General features: G+C 42.8%; 1 protein-coding gene across 1 annotated transcript in view; it reads left to right on the top strand.

Annotated features, from left to right (window-relative positions):
• LOC146194958 (monocarboxylate transporter 9-like) overlaps nucleotides 1-443 on the top strand; it is a 38,628-nt gene extending 38,185 nt beyond the window's left edge. The window contains exon 5 of the mRNA XM_084596164.1: nucleotides 159-443. Coding sequence (XP_084452290.1) covers nucleotides 159-403 — 245 coding nt within the window. The 3' untranslated portion in view covers nucleotides 404-443. The remainder of the gene's footprint in view (nucleotides 1-158) is intronic.
• Nucleotides 444-12,624: the final 12,181 nt, after the last annotated feature.

Below are 12,624 nucleotides of genomic sequence, written 5' to 3'. Positions count from 1 at the left end.
TAGCTTGCACTAAGGTACTCCATCAAAGTTTTAGCCTATCTTTGCCTCTGCCCGTGAAAACGTTGTGACGAACAGAAAGCGAATTTGGAGGAGACTTGTTAGTGCACATATATCGCAGTTACCAGGTGCGATAACTATCATGCACCTTTTTGTCGCAGGTTACTTCAGAGACTACGTTGGTTCTTACGACAACATGTATCGATTTCTGTCTGGCGCTGTCTTCGTTCTGGCAATTGTGTGGTTCGTCGTATTCCTGAACGAGAGGCGCGGAAAACGTGCCTGGAGACCAACCTCGGTCGGAACAACTGAAACTGTGCTTCCTGCTGATGTCGCCGTTTACACTAACCCAGGCTTCGCCGTGGCGGAGTCGTCAGGCAGTATCGACAGTGTCCGTGGTAGTTAAACGAAGGGCATGTTTATATTTCAATGTGGCGCCATGTGTAAATAAAAAAAAATGCACAGTGGTTTGTCTGAGTGTGATTTCGGTTGAGCTGGAGGGGACATACCAAAGTGGTCAGGCCATGAATCCGTGGGATTTATTATAAATTTAATTATTATTTTTGAAACACTCCAAGCTGCGAAAAAATGAAATTTTAGTTATTTTTGTAGAAGGAATACTTTGAACAGTTAAACTATTTCCACAACGAGAATGCTGCCTTGCTGTTTACACGCATTCCTGCTTTTCCGAAGGTATTTGCTCTTGCGAATAAATGATAGTACACACTAGAATACACTGCAAAGGCTTTATCTAAAACATAAACATGTCATAACTTGGACGCAGCCCCTTGTGAACGGTACAAACAATATGTTTTTCGCAAAGATTTGAACATCGGTGATCGGAAAGAAATTTTAAGTATAAAGAAAAAGACAACCAGAGTTGAAATTTGTGCCTTTTTTATCCAAAACAGTCATGAAACATCATGCCAAACAGTGCTTTCGTTTGTCGTAATTGGTACATATGCGGAGTCAGACACCAACTATTTGTTAAATGAACAGGAAACGAATCACAATGTGTGAAACAATTCCGGTTATGAAGGACAAAGTTTGGTGAATGGCCCAGCGACTGCATATTTTCATGAAATAAAGAAATGTGCAGGGAAGTCTTCTGAGTGTCTTGGTCAGCACAGGTTCAACGTGCACGACTAGCATTCCGATTTACTACCTCCTTGCCGTAGTTTCTGAGTCTTTACTTTAGAATATTGGCTATCAAAATTTTTATGCATTTCAAACATTCATCCGGAAAGGCAGCAAAGTAATCGATGTCACCAGGCCGCATTCCGTGGAGGCTTACAAGCCTGTGGGAGGTGTTGACATCATTAATTCCTTCATTGCAAGAAAAAACGTCCGAAATACGATGGGTTGAGCAAGAATGCTCCTCTGGCGACTAGCCTGCGGCAGTTGTGATCTACTCTGCAGCATACGGTGCCGCAAATGCAACGAACAGTTTATAGCCAAACCAAATACCGGAGTTGCATTGTAAAGGCACTCATAAACCACGTTGAAGCACCACAAAGCGTTGTGTATAGGCTACCCATTCAATGATAATAGTGCGCTACAATGTGTCTGAAAAAATAGTAAATGGCTGTTAGTATTCCCTAAATAGGAGAAACAGGAAGTGAAGCAACTGTCATAGTACCTCTGCTGTCGCTGCTGCGTCCCTCTCTGTACCGAGTGCTGCGAGTCCTTCCACAGCGCATAAGCCGAGTGTGCATGGCTCCTCATCAACATATCACTTTTAATTGTTTGTTAAGCTGTTCTGGCATGTATGTCCTGCATTTTGTGAGTGGAATATCTAGTTTTGTACTTACGTCAATTACTTTGACCACCTAACAATATGTTGTCCTCGTATGGGGACACACTGCAAATATTATAAGAATGCTGTTGATTACATTTTTTGGCCAGAAATAATTTGTTCAATCATTGTGTCTAATGTGTGCACAAAAACGTTGCCCCCCTGTTTCAGAAGGCTTACTCCCGGCCGCAGCACGCCAAATCCACTTTCGCTCGCGAGAGAACATGCACTGTTTCTGACTAGTAAATAAACTGCTGCGCTCTGAAGCATGGCACACTCCGATGTTGCAAGCTGGAGGCTGCATCGGTGGTTAGCGCAGCGCAACCTCCTTTATTTGTCCTTCGTGCAACCGGCACACGTGAGCCAGCACAGGCAGTGACGGGACGCTAAAGCTCTATGAGGTGAAAGATGAGCACATTTTAGAGCACAGGTCTTCTGCGACCCTTCGACGAATGAGCCACGTCGTGATTTCTGTCCATTGAACCAAGCGAAAAAGATCCACGAGCCAAATGGCATTTTTCCGAAGACATCAAACAAAACAATCAGATCTGCGCCGCCCTCTCGTGTCTCTTTCTTCTCACCTCAGAAATTTTCTTTTTCTCGAAAAAAAAATAAGGGCTGCTTTGCAACTTGCACATAGATACATACAGGGACATCTCAACTTTTTGTGCTCCATTTATCGCAAAACCCCCAAATAGCTTAGCTGAAATTTTGCATAAGGGACGATTCCGACACTAATATAGCAATTGTCCTTGTATGTTTTCGCTGTATGTATTAGCGCTTAGTAATCGATGCCGTGAATGTGAGCCGTAGTGTGTATTAAATATAAAAGATAACTGAGAAGCAGTGCCAGAGGCGATTTTGTGCTGGCGATTTGTTTCCTCTTATGGTCCCGCATGCTTTTGCACCACTTCACGTTTACTCTTGTGCTCTTTTAAAACGTTGGTAATGGGATCATGAGGCACAGATGCAGGGCATTTCTGAGCTCATTAACCGCTAGCCGGCGGCTTTTTAACCGGAAATTCATCGCCATCCCCAGAATAGTTTCTACACCTTTCATGAGGGTGACGCGCGTTTTTTGCGGTAGCAGCTGCAAACAAATGCATGGTGTCCCGTTTAAGCTTGTCACAAAACCACATGCTAGCATACACTTGCCAAAAGCAATTGTTTACTTTAAGTGATAGGTATCCGAACTCAATATGCCATCGCAGCTGCCAGGTGGCTAAGCGGCTTAAAAAAATAAATGAAATCCGCCTTACCTCAAACGGTTGTCATTAAAACGAGTAGTTGTAAGAATCATTTAGGATAAACTACATTTTAAACATGACGGAACTTAACTTCTTTCGCAGTTGAATAATTGAAATAAACATGAGCATAGAGGCCTAGCGTACCGAAGGCAGATTTGGTCTACCCAAGCGAATAGGAGTCATTCTTTCCTTCGAGAACCAAAGCGCACCTGTTCACATCTTCCCTTGCCGCTCTTTGATTCCCTTTGATTATCATTCTGCACTTACGAAAGTCTAGGTAGCAGCACTAACACTATTGTGGAACAGACGCAATCTGCGCTGGACGGGCACGCATGCTCTCATCACTGCAATCTATAAGCATTGACAGTAGATCTATGTCACAGCCTATAATTTTGTTTTGACTACTCAATCATCTTAAGATATAATACGATCTAATACCTAGAGAGCTGGCATCAGCTCCTGCCTGTGAGTGGAGTTTGGCGTATGTGCGATGGTCCGTTGGAAAGGCAAATTGGCTGTTCCGGAATGTGCATTGTGATGGTGGCCGCATTTTAACTTTTTAGTCAGCGCATGGTAATAAAAACAAAATCTTATTTACCCGACCTCAGGAGATGAGAATGATACAGGTTGTTTTTTGTTATTTATTCTGGACAAGGAGACGGGCTTTGTTGCAGTTTGCGAACATCTGTGCAGCCCTCTCTTCTTGCACTAGGCGAAAACTGCACTGATGCACATCAAGCTCTCAAAGACATACAACTGACTGTGACACAAACGTTGAAAATGCTGCCCCCAGGACGCGAGGGACTACGATATAGTTTCCTCTCACTCGCCCTTAAAAGGTGTTACTTCACTCACACCACCAATATTCGTTCCTTGTGTTATCTTTGGTTGAGAACAACTACGTCCGGGTTCGAGTCCTACTTCTGAAACTGTTATGTTTGGTCCCTGTTGGGGAGAGACGACAAGGACCAGTCCAGGTGAAAACAGAAAAAGAACAGAACAGTTTTTAGAATTGCGTTTGCGTTGCTCTTACGTAAATGGCGGTGGTTGCGAAGCCTTGCTAGCTGATGAGGCGACATCAGAGAGATGATGCGACAGAAATAGATGCGAGTTGACGTTATGCGTATACATAACACCCTTCAAGGATTTTTCCTGTTCGGTACTCTCTCTTGCATCTTCGTGACGTTATTAGGTAAAATAAAGACCTCTAAGGCAAGCGAAGAGAGCTATCCATTTCGGAAGCATAAGAGAAGTGCATTACAGCTGATGTCACCTTTGCTGAAGTTTTTGTGAAGAGGTCGTATCGCGAACTGAAACCAACTCCTACGACCATTTTTGACTGCGGGAAGCAACAGCGCCCTACGCGGTACTTGATGGCAGTGCAAATGAAAGAACAGGGGATCCCAAGTGCTGGCATCTAGTGAAGCAAACAGAGTAGTCGCGGTAACCAAACATATGAGCTGCTGCCGCAGCATGGTGCTATATGAAACCGGTATTCCAGCCCCCCCCCCCCCTCTTTGTCGAGCGTAGTGATAAGGTAGGAATGACGCCAGCCAAGCAGTGAACAGTACAGGCCGAGAATAGTTTGGCTCCTAGTACTGTAGAGGTAATAGCCTCAAGGCGTGTTGTTGAACTGGGTAGGGAGCGCTAATGCACCTCATGGTTTTCTAAGCATTCAAAAAGAAATTACAATATATACGGTAAGTGTCCTACTTTGGTGATGCCGGCGTGATTTTAAGGCCGGTCGAGTTATCTAAAAAATGTTTTACTTCCTTGCTCACGCATATAGCCCATACTCACGTTCATTCATTGCAGCATGGTGGATTCCCCTACTAAAAATTCCTGTTTGAATCTCATGTCGGATTCTATATACCTGTTAATTGTACAGGCTGAACGGGTATGAAACCACGCGGATCTCTCATTTCGGAATTTCAGGCGTTGTCAGTGGCCCTTGCCTCAGTGCCCCTTTAAAATAATATGACTATATGTCAAAAATAAACAATACAAAAAAAACTTGCGCAAACAAGAAACAATTCAAACTTCGGTCCTTAAACTTCACATACAGGTGCTTCAAATATTATTCCAACTCTAGTTATGGTTACGACGGTTATATGTCTGGTTATATAGTTACCTTTTCTCTTTCGTACTTGTATATTCTTCTGGGATGAAGAATTTGTGGTTGTAATTCAACGATCGTCCTTTAAACAAGCTGAATCATTTTTCTGGCTATCATGGTGGTCACCAATGTCCCGCATGTTTGTAATGCATCGCTTTCGGGCAGGCATACCTCAGATAATCGTAATTTACTAGTACTAATGGTTATTAAATCGTCTTGGAACACATGTTATTTTAGCTACATATTGAGATATCCGGTGCACTAATGCTTGAAACACTGAGCATTATGGCTTCACGTGCTAGCAGCGGGCAGTGACGTCAATGAATATACTTCGGACTAAGTGTTTCGCATATGTTGACACTCGACGATGCGTCGGCCGATATGCGGCTATCTGCGCATACTTCGATAATTAGCGGTATATGTTTCATTTATTCTCGAGCGTATTTTCGTCCTCGCTAACGAAAGGCCATGTTCTTCCTTGCACGTTTGCGTTGAATGCAGCAGATCTCCAGTCGCAGATAAGACGATGCACCATAAGATCGGAGGAGCTGCTGTGACTGTTGCACGCATAAAAGCAACGCGATGCGATTACGTAATTGCTAGCGCACAATTCAACAGCTTCATATTTTCGAGGTGTTTTTGAAACAACGCGCACCCCACACATATACAGAGAAGTTGTAACGTATAATATATGTACGGTTTCATTCTCATTTAGCGCCGTGTTGCAGTGATATGGTCATTCTGGTCGAGCTTCATCGATCGTCCTGGCCTTAGTTGCGAAGCGGAAACCCTGTCTGTTATCAGTGCATACATAACGGTTAAACCGGTCCCGGTTAAAACAGACATGGTCTGTCCGATATATGAGCTACATATAGGACCGGTACATCTGGTTTCAGATCCATACCGGACTGGTATGTTCGTTTGAGATGTATCAGGAAATTGTCTGTACGGTATAAGCTCTATACAGGATCAGTCCGTCTGGATTGAGGTTGATACCGGAATGGCCTGCTGTATAAACCTATTAGGCTTCATATAGATATAGTCACACCGGTATGGGATTTATACGGAATAACATAGGACCGGTGAAAACCGGTTTGGCATGTTTGTTTGTTTTTTTCATGGGGTCTCTATACTCATCAAAGCACAATAGGTCCCTTGTATGAGCATACAAGCCTCTTATTTTGGTTGCACATATTTGAATGCAGTACTTGAATTTATAGATTAGGGACAATATTATTGTAGAGAGTAATGCTCGCGTGCGTAACGAACCCTTGCCCATTGCCTTAAGTCTGAGGTTGACTAGTTTAATTCTGCTCAGCGCAGGCACATTTAAGACTCACAAGCTAAGGCCCAGCAAACACATATAACGAAAGCTTGCACTATAAACAACCCGTTTTGTATCGCCACAATGTGGTCTCATTTCCAATGTCGAGCTCCCTCTAAAAAAACGAAAGGAACGTTTGTTTTACATTTACTTTCTCACTGCTATTCTGTGTATTTTATTAAACAACACTTTACGTTCTGTATGTCCCTTTGGCTCTTCCGTGGCTAAGTAATCTGAATGCGAGATCTACCCTCTTCTGGACTAGAAAGGCCTCAGGGACAGGTATTTAAACAGAGTTTCTCTAATCCATGAAAGATGCTTGAGATTTCCCTTCCTATTGTTCGGCATCTTTATGTGGAAGAGATTGAGAGAATGAATGAAAACTGTTTGAATGGAGGGATGGCCCTCAGCCGCTGTTTGGGTAATCAGGGAGTTAGAAGTCATGGGAGTATAGCTTCTTCATGGGTGTACAAGCTGTTTCTTGTTGCTTGCCATGCTGTCAATTTGCGCGCTGAAAGTAGACATCTCTCACACTACTCGAAGTAGGCAGTTTTCACTGCCATAGGTGCCAATGGAATGTTGTATTACGGTGCTTGATAGAATCTTATCCGCTAGGGTGGGCATATCATCATCTGGAATATGCATAATTTTGTTTCTTCGTCGTGTAAACGGTGCGTATTGCCCTATAATATGTTTGAGGTCTGCTGTACACTGTTCTTGGCTGTGGGTGGTTTTGGTGTGTTTTATTGTTTCGTGTCTGCCAAGAAACCACTTGTCAAGTATGTGTGGTGTGTAGGCTGCGTTTTGTATTATTTTGGTAAGAAATAGGTCTTTTGGTCGAGTGAGCCCTTTCGTGTTGTGAAAGACCGGCGTAGGTGTTGCTTCATTTAACCTAAGCCTGCTGTCGTGTTTTATTTTGGTGCGTACATACTGCATCATCACTCTGTCAGGGGAGCCTTCAGTGAACATTGTTTGGCAGCGATTTAAGTGTATTGGGTTAGGCATGGAGTTGGGGTATGGAGAGTTGTACCTGTCATCAAGACCACCCGCTTGCGTGGCGCCGTGTGCGCGGCTGCGTTTCCCCCGTCCGTGCCAGCAGGCCCCGGTGGCTATATAATTTAGATTTCATTTCCAACTTCCCGCATTCACGTCAGCCTCTATCTGATGTCGTTGGCCACTGCGTCTTCTGTAGTTTGTACCATCAGCTCCGCAGTGCTACGTGTGAGTCGATTAAAATTCGATATCCATTGAAAGTGTCTCTTGTGGCTGCAGCTTCTCGCCATATGGCGAGCAACTCGCTCTGTAAATTTGTTCCTCCAGGTAGGTAGCACGTGTGTTGTCCGTTGTGTTGGGGCGGTGACACAGACACCCGTCCCACACTCACCCTTTCATTTCTAATTGCAGCGTCAGTGTAGATGTCTATTGTATTGAGTGGTCTTGTGAGGGCAGTTCTCTGTTCTAAAAAGTGATAAACCACCCCGTTCCTCCTACTAATATGTCGTTGTGGCCGTAGTACTATTACCGGTGCCTCCCACGTTGGTGAATTGTCTGTCCGCACAGTTATATTTCCTGCTATCACCCCTATATTTCACCACATTGAATTATTTGGCAAACTCTCCACTTTACAGTGTATCTTCCACTATGAGTATACCAAGCTTTGTTGGTACCGTCTCGACAACACAGTGGTCCTTCTGCATTTGTTTCCAGTTTCGCTCATAGCGTAAATATCACCCTAAAGAAAACAACACGCTTATTCACCTCACACATTTCTCAGCTCGTTGCAAGCAGGCAGCTCAAGACCATAAAGAACCTGTTTCTAGACCATGTACGTAAATTACCCCACTGTCGCCATAAGATAACGCCGTTCCCAACTGCTTGCCAGTTTACACACGAGTGTGAGTTTGTCTCAAGGAAGAACCCTTCAGCAGCCATCACTCGACCGGAAGAGCCCTAAGAAAGGTACGACGACCGCTTGAATGTCGCAATTCTTGTCGTAGAATTAGTTGCATTCTGGCTGTAGAAAGTTTCTGTTCAGGTGTCAATGACCTCTGTTGCCACAGTAATCTCAAAATGAACCCCCCCCCCCCCCCCCCCCCTCCAGTACGCTGTCATTTGGCGGGGGCGCTTTGTAACCTTGCTGCATATATAGCTTTTTTTGCGCCGCCTAATTAATTTATTGTGATGTTTTCGTCCCCTGACGGGATCTAAGTGTCCATTCAAAATAAACCTAATTTATCGCTTCTAATGCTGTAAGAACGAGAAGATATGAAGGGGAAGCAGGATAGAAGCTATCAATTGTTTCTACCACTGGCCAATATCTACACGCTCGAATTGTGAACAAGGAAGTCAAGCGGTCAAGTGGACATTTTTTTTTTTAGAGACAGTAAATGTACAATAACGCAGTGCCAGCGTTGCTGATTTCTTAGCGTGGTAATGAAGCACCTGAAATAGAGTTTGAATGTTTCAGCCCTAAGAATCCATGAAACTAATGATTGCAAGTACCGCGCAGGCGGAGGTCTGTGTAAATAATGAAAACTATTCATAAGGTATTGAATGAGGCATACATTACTCAATACAAAGATTATGTCAATAAAACCACACCCTCCCAGGGAGTATTAATACAACACCGACCTGCGCCGCAGATCTGAAGTTGAATTCTTTATAAAGTTAGTTTCAATTCACGCACTAGTTCAGACAAATAAATGAACATCTCAGCACATATAACCCCGAAACGTAACCTCTAATCTATCGCAATCTATGGCCCAAACATTCATCAAATGCTTATTGAACTGTTAAAATATATTCGAGTAAAATAGCGACAAAATCGCCTTTTCTTGAAAAAAAAAACTCTGCCTAAAAAAAAAAAAAGAACTGCCCGCTCATTTTTCTGAATAACAACGAGTAGAATATCATTCCGCCGTTTTATATTCAATACGTTGACGGAGCTGTGTAACATATCAGTATTCTCACTAGAGTACTCAAATAGCAAAGTGGTGGACAGGCCTCTAGTTCAGATACCCTAAATGTAAAGCTTTACTAAACCTTTCCGTAGTTTGGTCGGCATGCGTATTAATGGTCTTGAACGAGGTGCTCCACTCAGCGCTCCGCTACGCTACGTACACAAAGAAGTGCACTGCCGTGCAAAACCAAAATATGTGAAACCCTACCCTCTTACGCCCCACCCCCCACATGCATAAATGTCCACTTTAACCGACCGCACTAACGCACCTGCGTTACCATAAGTCGCTTGTATAAAGCAAATTCCAAGACTCTGAGCTTAGATTTCAATCTCACTGTCTGTGAAGATGTCCTCTCAACTCGCTACTGTCACGTACTCTCATTATAGGCCGACCCTCGTCGACCAATAAGTCCTAGCTGTGTTTCTAGCCGACTAATACATCTGAGTTTTCACTCACATCGTAGACCACCACATCGACGACGACGAAGAGTTCTCTTCCGGCGTTGGAGGCTTCACCATATCGCGTTAAGTACATGTGCGACAGCTGTTTCAGAGCATTGGGTGTCACAGTTGCCTCTATTAAATATTTCTTTTCCTGCATACACGTTACCGTATTTCGAAATGAGATATCAGCATCTTTTTCAATTGCAGCAACATATACAGAAGCGTATTGATATCAAATCGAACACCCCCCCCCCCCCGCCCTCCCCCCCCCCCCCCCCCCCCTTTAAAATATAAGCAGCAAGATGTGCTTGCGTCACAGCTCATGTCGCGCCTAAACCTTAGCATTACCTGTAACGGAATGCATTGACTTGTTAAGAGAGGCCACGTTGCTTAGTGACCTTATCCACCTGTCATCAAATTAGAGCTCAGATTCTCCCAGTAAAAAAATATTTGGTATTAACCGAAGTGTGTTACCCTTGTGTATAATTAACGATATAAGAGATATCACTACAGAATACGCTGTAGAAGTATCCGATACATTAGTTAGGCAGGAGATAGGTGAAGTAATAAACATAAATCTAATTAGGAAAGTCACAATATTAAAGCCTTTTACTTAGGAGATGAGACAGAATTGTCATAGCTATCACATTTGAACAATACGCGTAAAGTAACATATACACACGTGGAATAAAAATATGAACACGCTCTAAAATAGGCCGGAAGACTGAAAGTGGACACAAGGAAGATACGACTATGCAGAACACAGATGCTTGGTTTGAGTTAGAAAAAACTCGAGTGATAATTCTACCAGTAATAATGAGATAATCAAAACAACGGGACGTTTGTGCTAATCACTGGCAAACAATGAGACGAGGCGCCGCTAAAGAACAGCGAGGTAGAGACAGCATTGGAAGCAATGTAAAGTGCACAAGTATGGGCGGGACCAGGCAATTACCCATCTATTGGAACACAGCGGGGATTTTAAATTCAGTTCAATTCAATTTATTTAGCAGATATTTCGCGATAATTAATTGAATAAAAGCTGCTGCCACCAGTTGACGATGTCGAGGAAAGTACACAAAGCCTGTGTACCCCATGGAGAAACTAATTGCGAACAAACAATGACTTCTGGGGATGTTAAACAAAATAAACTGCGAAAGAAGGGACAAAAGCGAGACAAAGGAGAACCACGGACGTAAGCAAGTTTTTAATTATAACGAATCGTTTCACAAGTAACCACATATCACATGAATTTGAGGAAAGAAGAGAAACAATTTTAAATTAGCGCGCAGCGACAAAGAACAAACCAAACAAGCAGATTTATGCTGAGGGTGATATAACTGCAGATTAATATTCAAAAATTTCACAGAAAAATAATAGTGTCTTTCGCTTGACAAGGGTAGAAATTTGGGCAAGTCGGTAATGATCCACGTCGTAGAAGGGAGCGCGTAACCAACACATCGCGCAAGTGACCGAAATACACACAACAAGCGCTATGGTACGACAGGAGAAATCGGGAAGGAAAATGCACGAGGTATCATAGTATATTAACGCGAGCATGTGCTAATCTGTCCTCTCGGATCTCGTTCGCCCTCGTCGTTTTGGATTTCTTTCGGTAGCTTCTGACATATGTTTCTATTCCTTGTCCGTCGCATTGGTTTTGCGTTCTCTTTTACGTTATGGCAGTTTACGTATAGCCAGTGGTGTTTCCAAGCGAACTTAATGCACGGAAAGTAAGAAGCTATAGACACTTCATATTTAATGGGAAAAATGGTATTGCCCAAACATTGGTTCCTTGTGTGGATCGAATCCTGACGCAACACTAAGTATTCTGACGCTAATAGATTATTTCTTAACACGGCCGAGCAAAAAATACATCCGTTACAAAATTTTCGGTTTGCATAGATTATGTAGGCAGATGAAATAGCCTTGCAAAGCCGTCTCTATAGGATTGGGTCGTTCTAGTTTTGCAGTATACTCAAAATTATTTTTGTAGTATTAATAATTTATTCATATATGTATTTGCTGTTTTAGCCTGCAATAAATGAATAAAATAATGGTATTGGAACAACGTGTAATAAACTGGGATATTGCACTTAGCAGGACCAGCTTCATGGTATCATAAAAGAGTGCCCGTAAATAAATAGGTCTTTTCATAGGTGTTGATTGCGGGTATAAAAATCAAGTTAGATGAAAAATATATAAGAAATATATTTGCTGCTAAAATTTTAATATTTCTGTCTTAATGTTTAACACAGAGTTTTGGCTTAGAAATTTATTCCTGTCGCAAAACATTATTTGTGTGGGTTGTGCTGCATATAAATTAGGTAGGTTTAACCGGCCCAGGATAATAACTTTTCTAGAGAAAGACACTCTGTAAGACACGAGATAATCTGCAGGGTTAGGGCCAGATAGCAGTTCAGTAGTGTCTTCGGCATATATTATAAACTGAATGGTGCTGTCTATGTTAGTAATATCAATGATGAATACCCTAAAGAGTACTGGTACAAGTAATATTGTTACAGACTAGATGGATGAAGAAGGCGAGTTTAGTGTAGGAGGACGAAGAAGAAGTATGTGGGAGTTCAGGGGCTGGTCGCTGTGTTGCTCTAAACGGAACGTGCGAAAATCGGAAAGCTCGTAGATAAAGCAGCGATGTAATGCTCGAAGTTTTCTGCATCACATACTGTTGTGGTAAGTGGCAACCGCGCGAGGCAGTCAGCATCTGCATGCTGTTGGCCA

Source organism: Amblyomma maculatum, chromosome 3, assembly GCF_055883805.1.
Source record: "Amblyomma maculatum isolate TAMU_Amacu chromosome 3, ASM5588380v1, whole genome shotgun sequence".
In the NCBI taxonomy this organism is placed as follows: domain Eukaryota; kingdom Metazoa; phylum Arthropoda; class Arachnida; order Ixodida; family Ixodidae; genus Amblyomma; species Amblyomma maculatum.
This window is presented reverse-complemented; position numbering and strand designations above follow the sequence as displayed.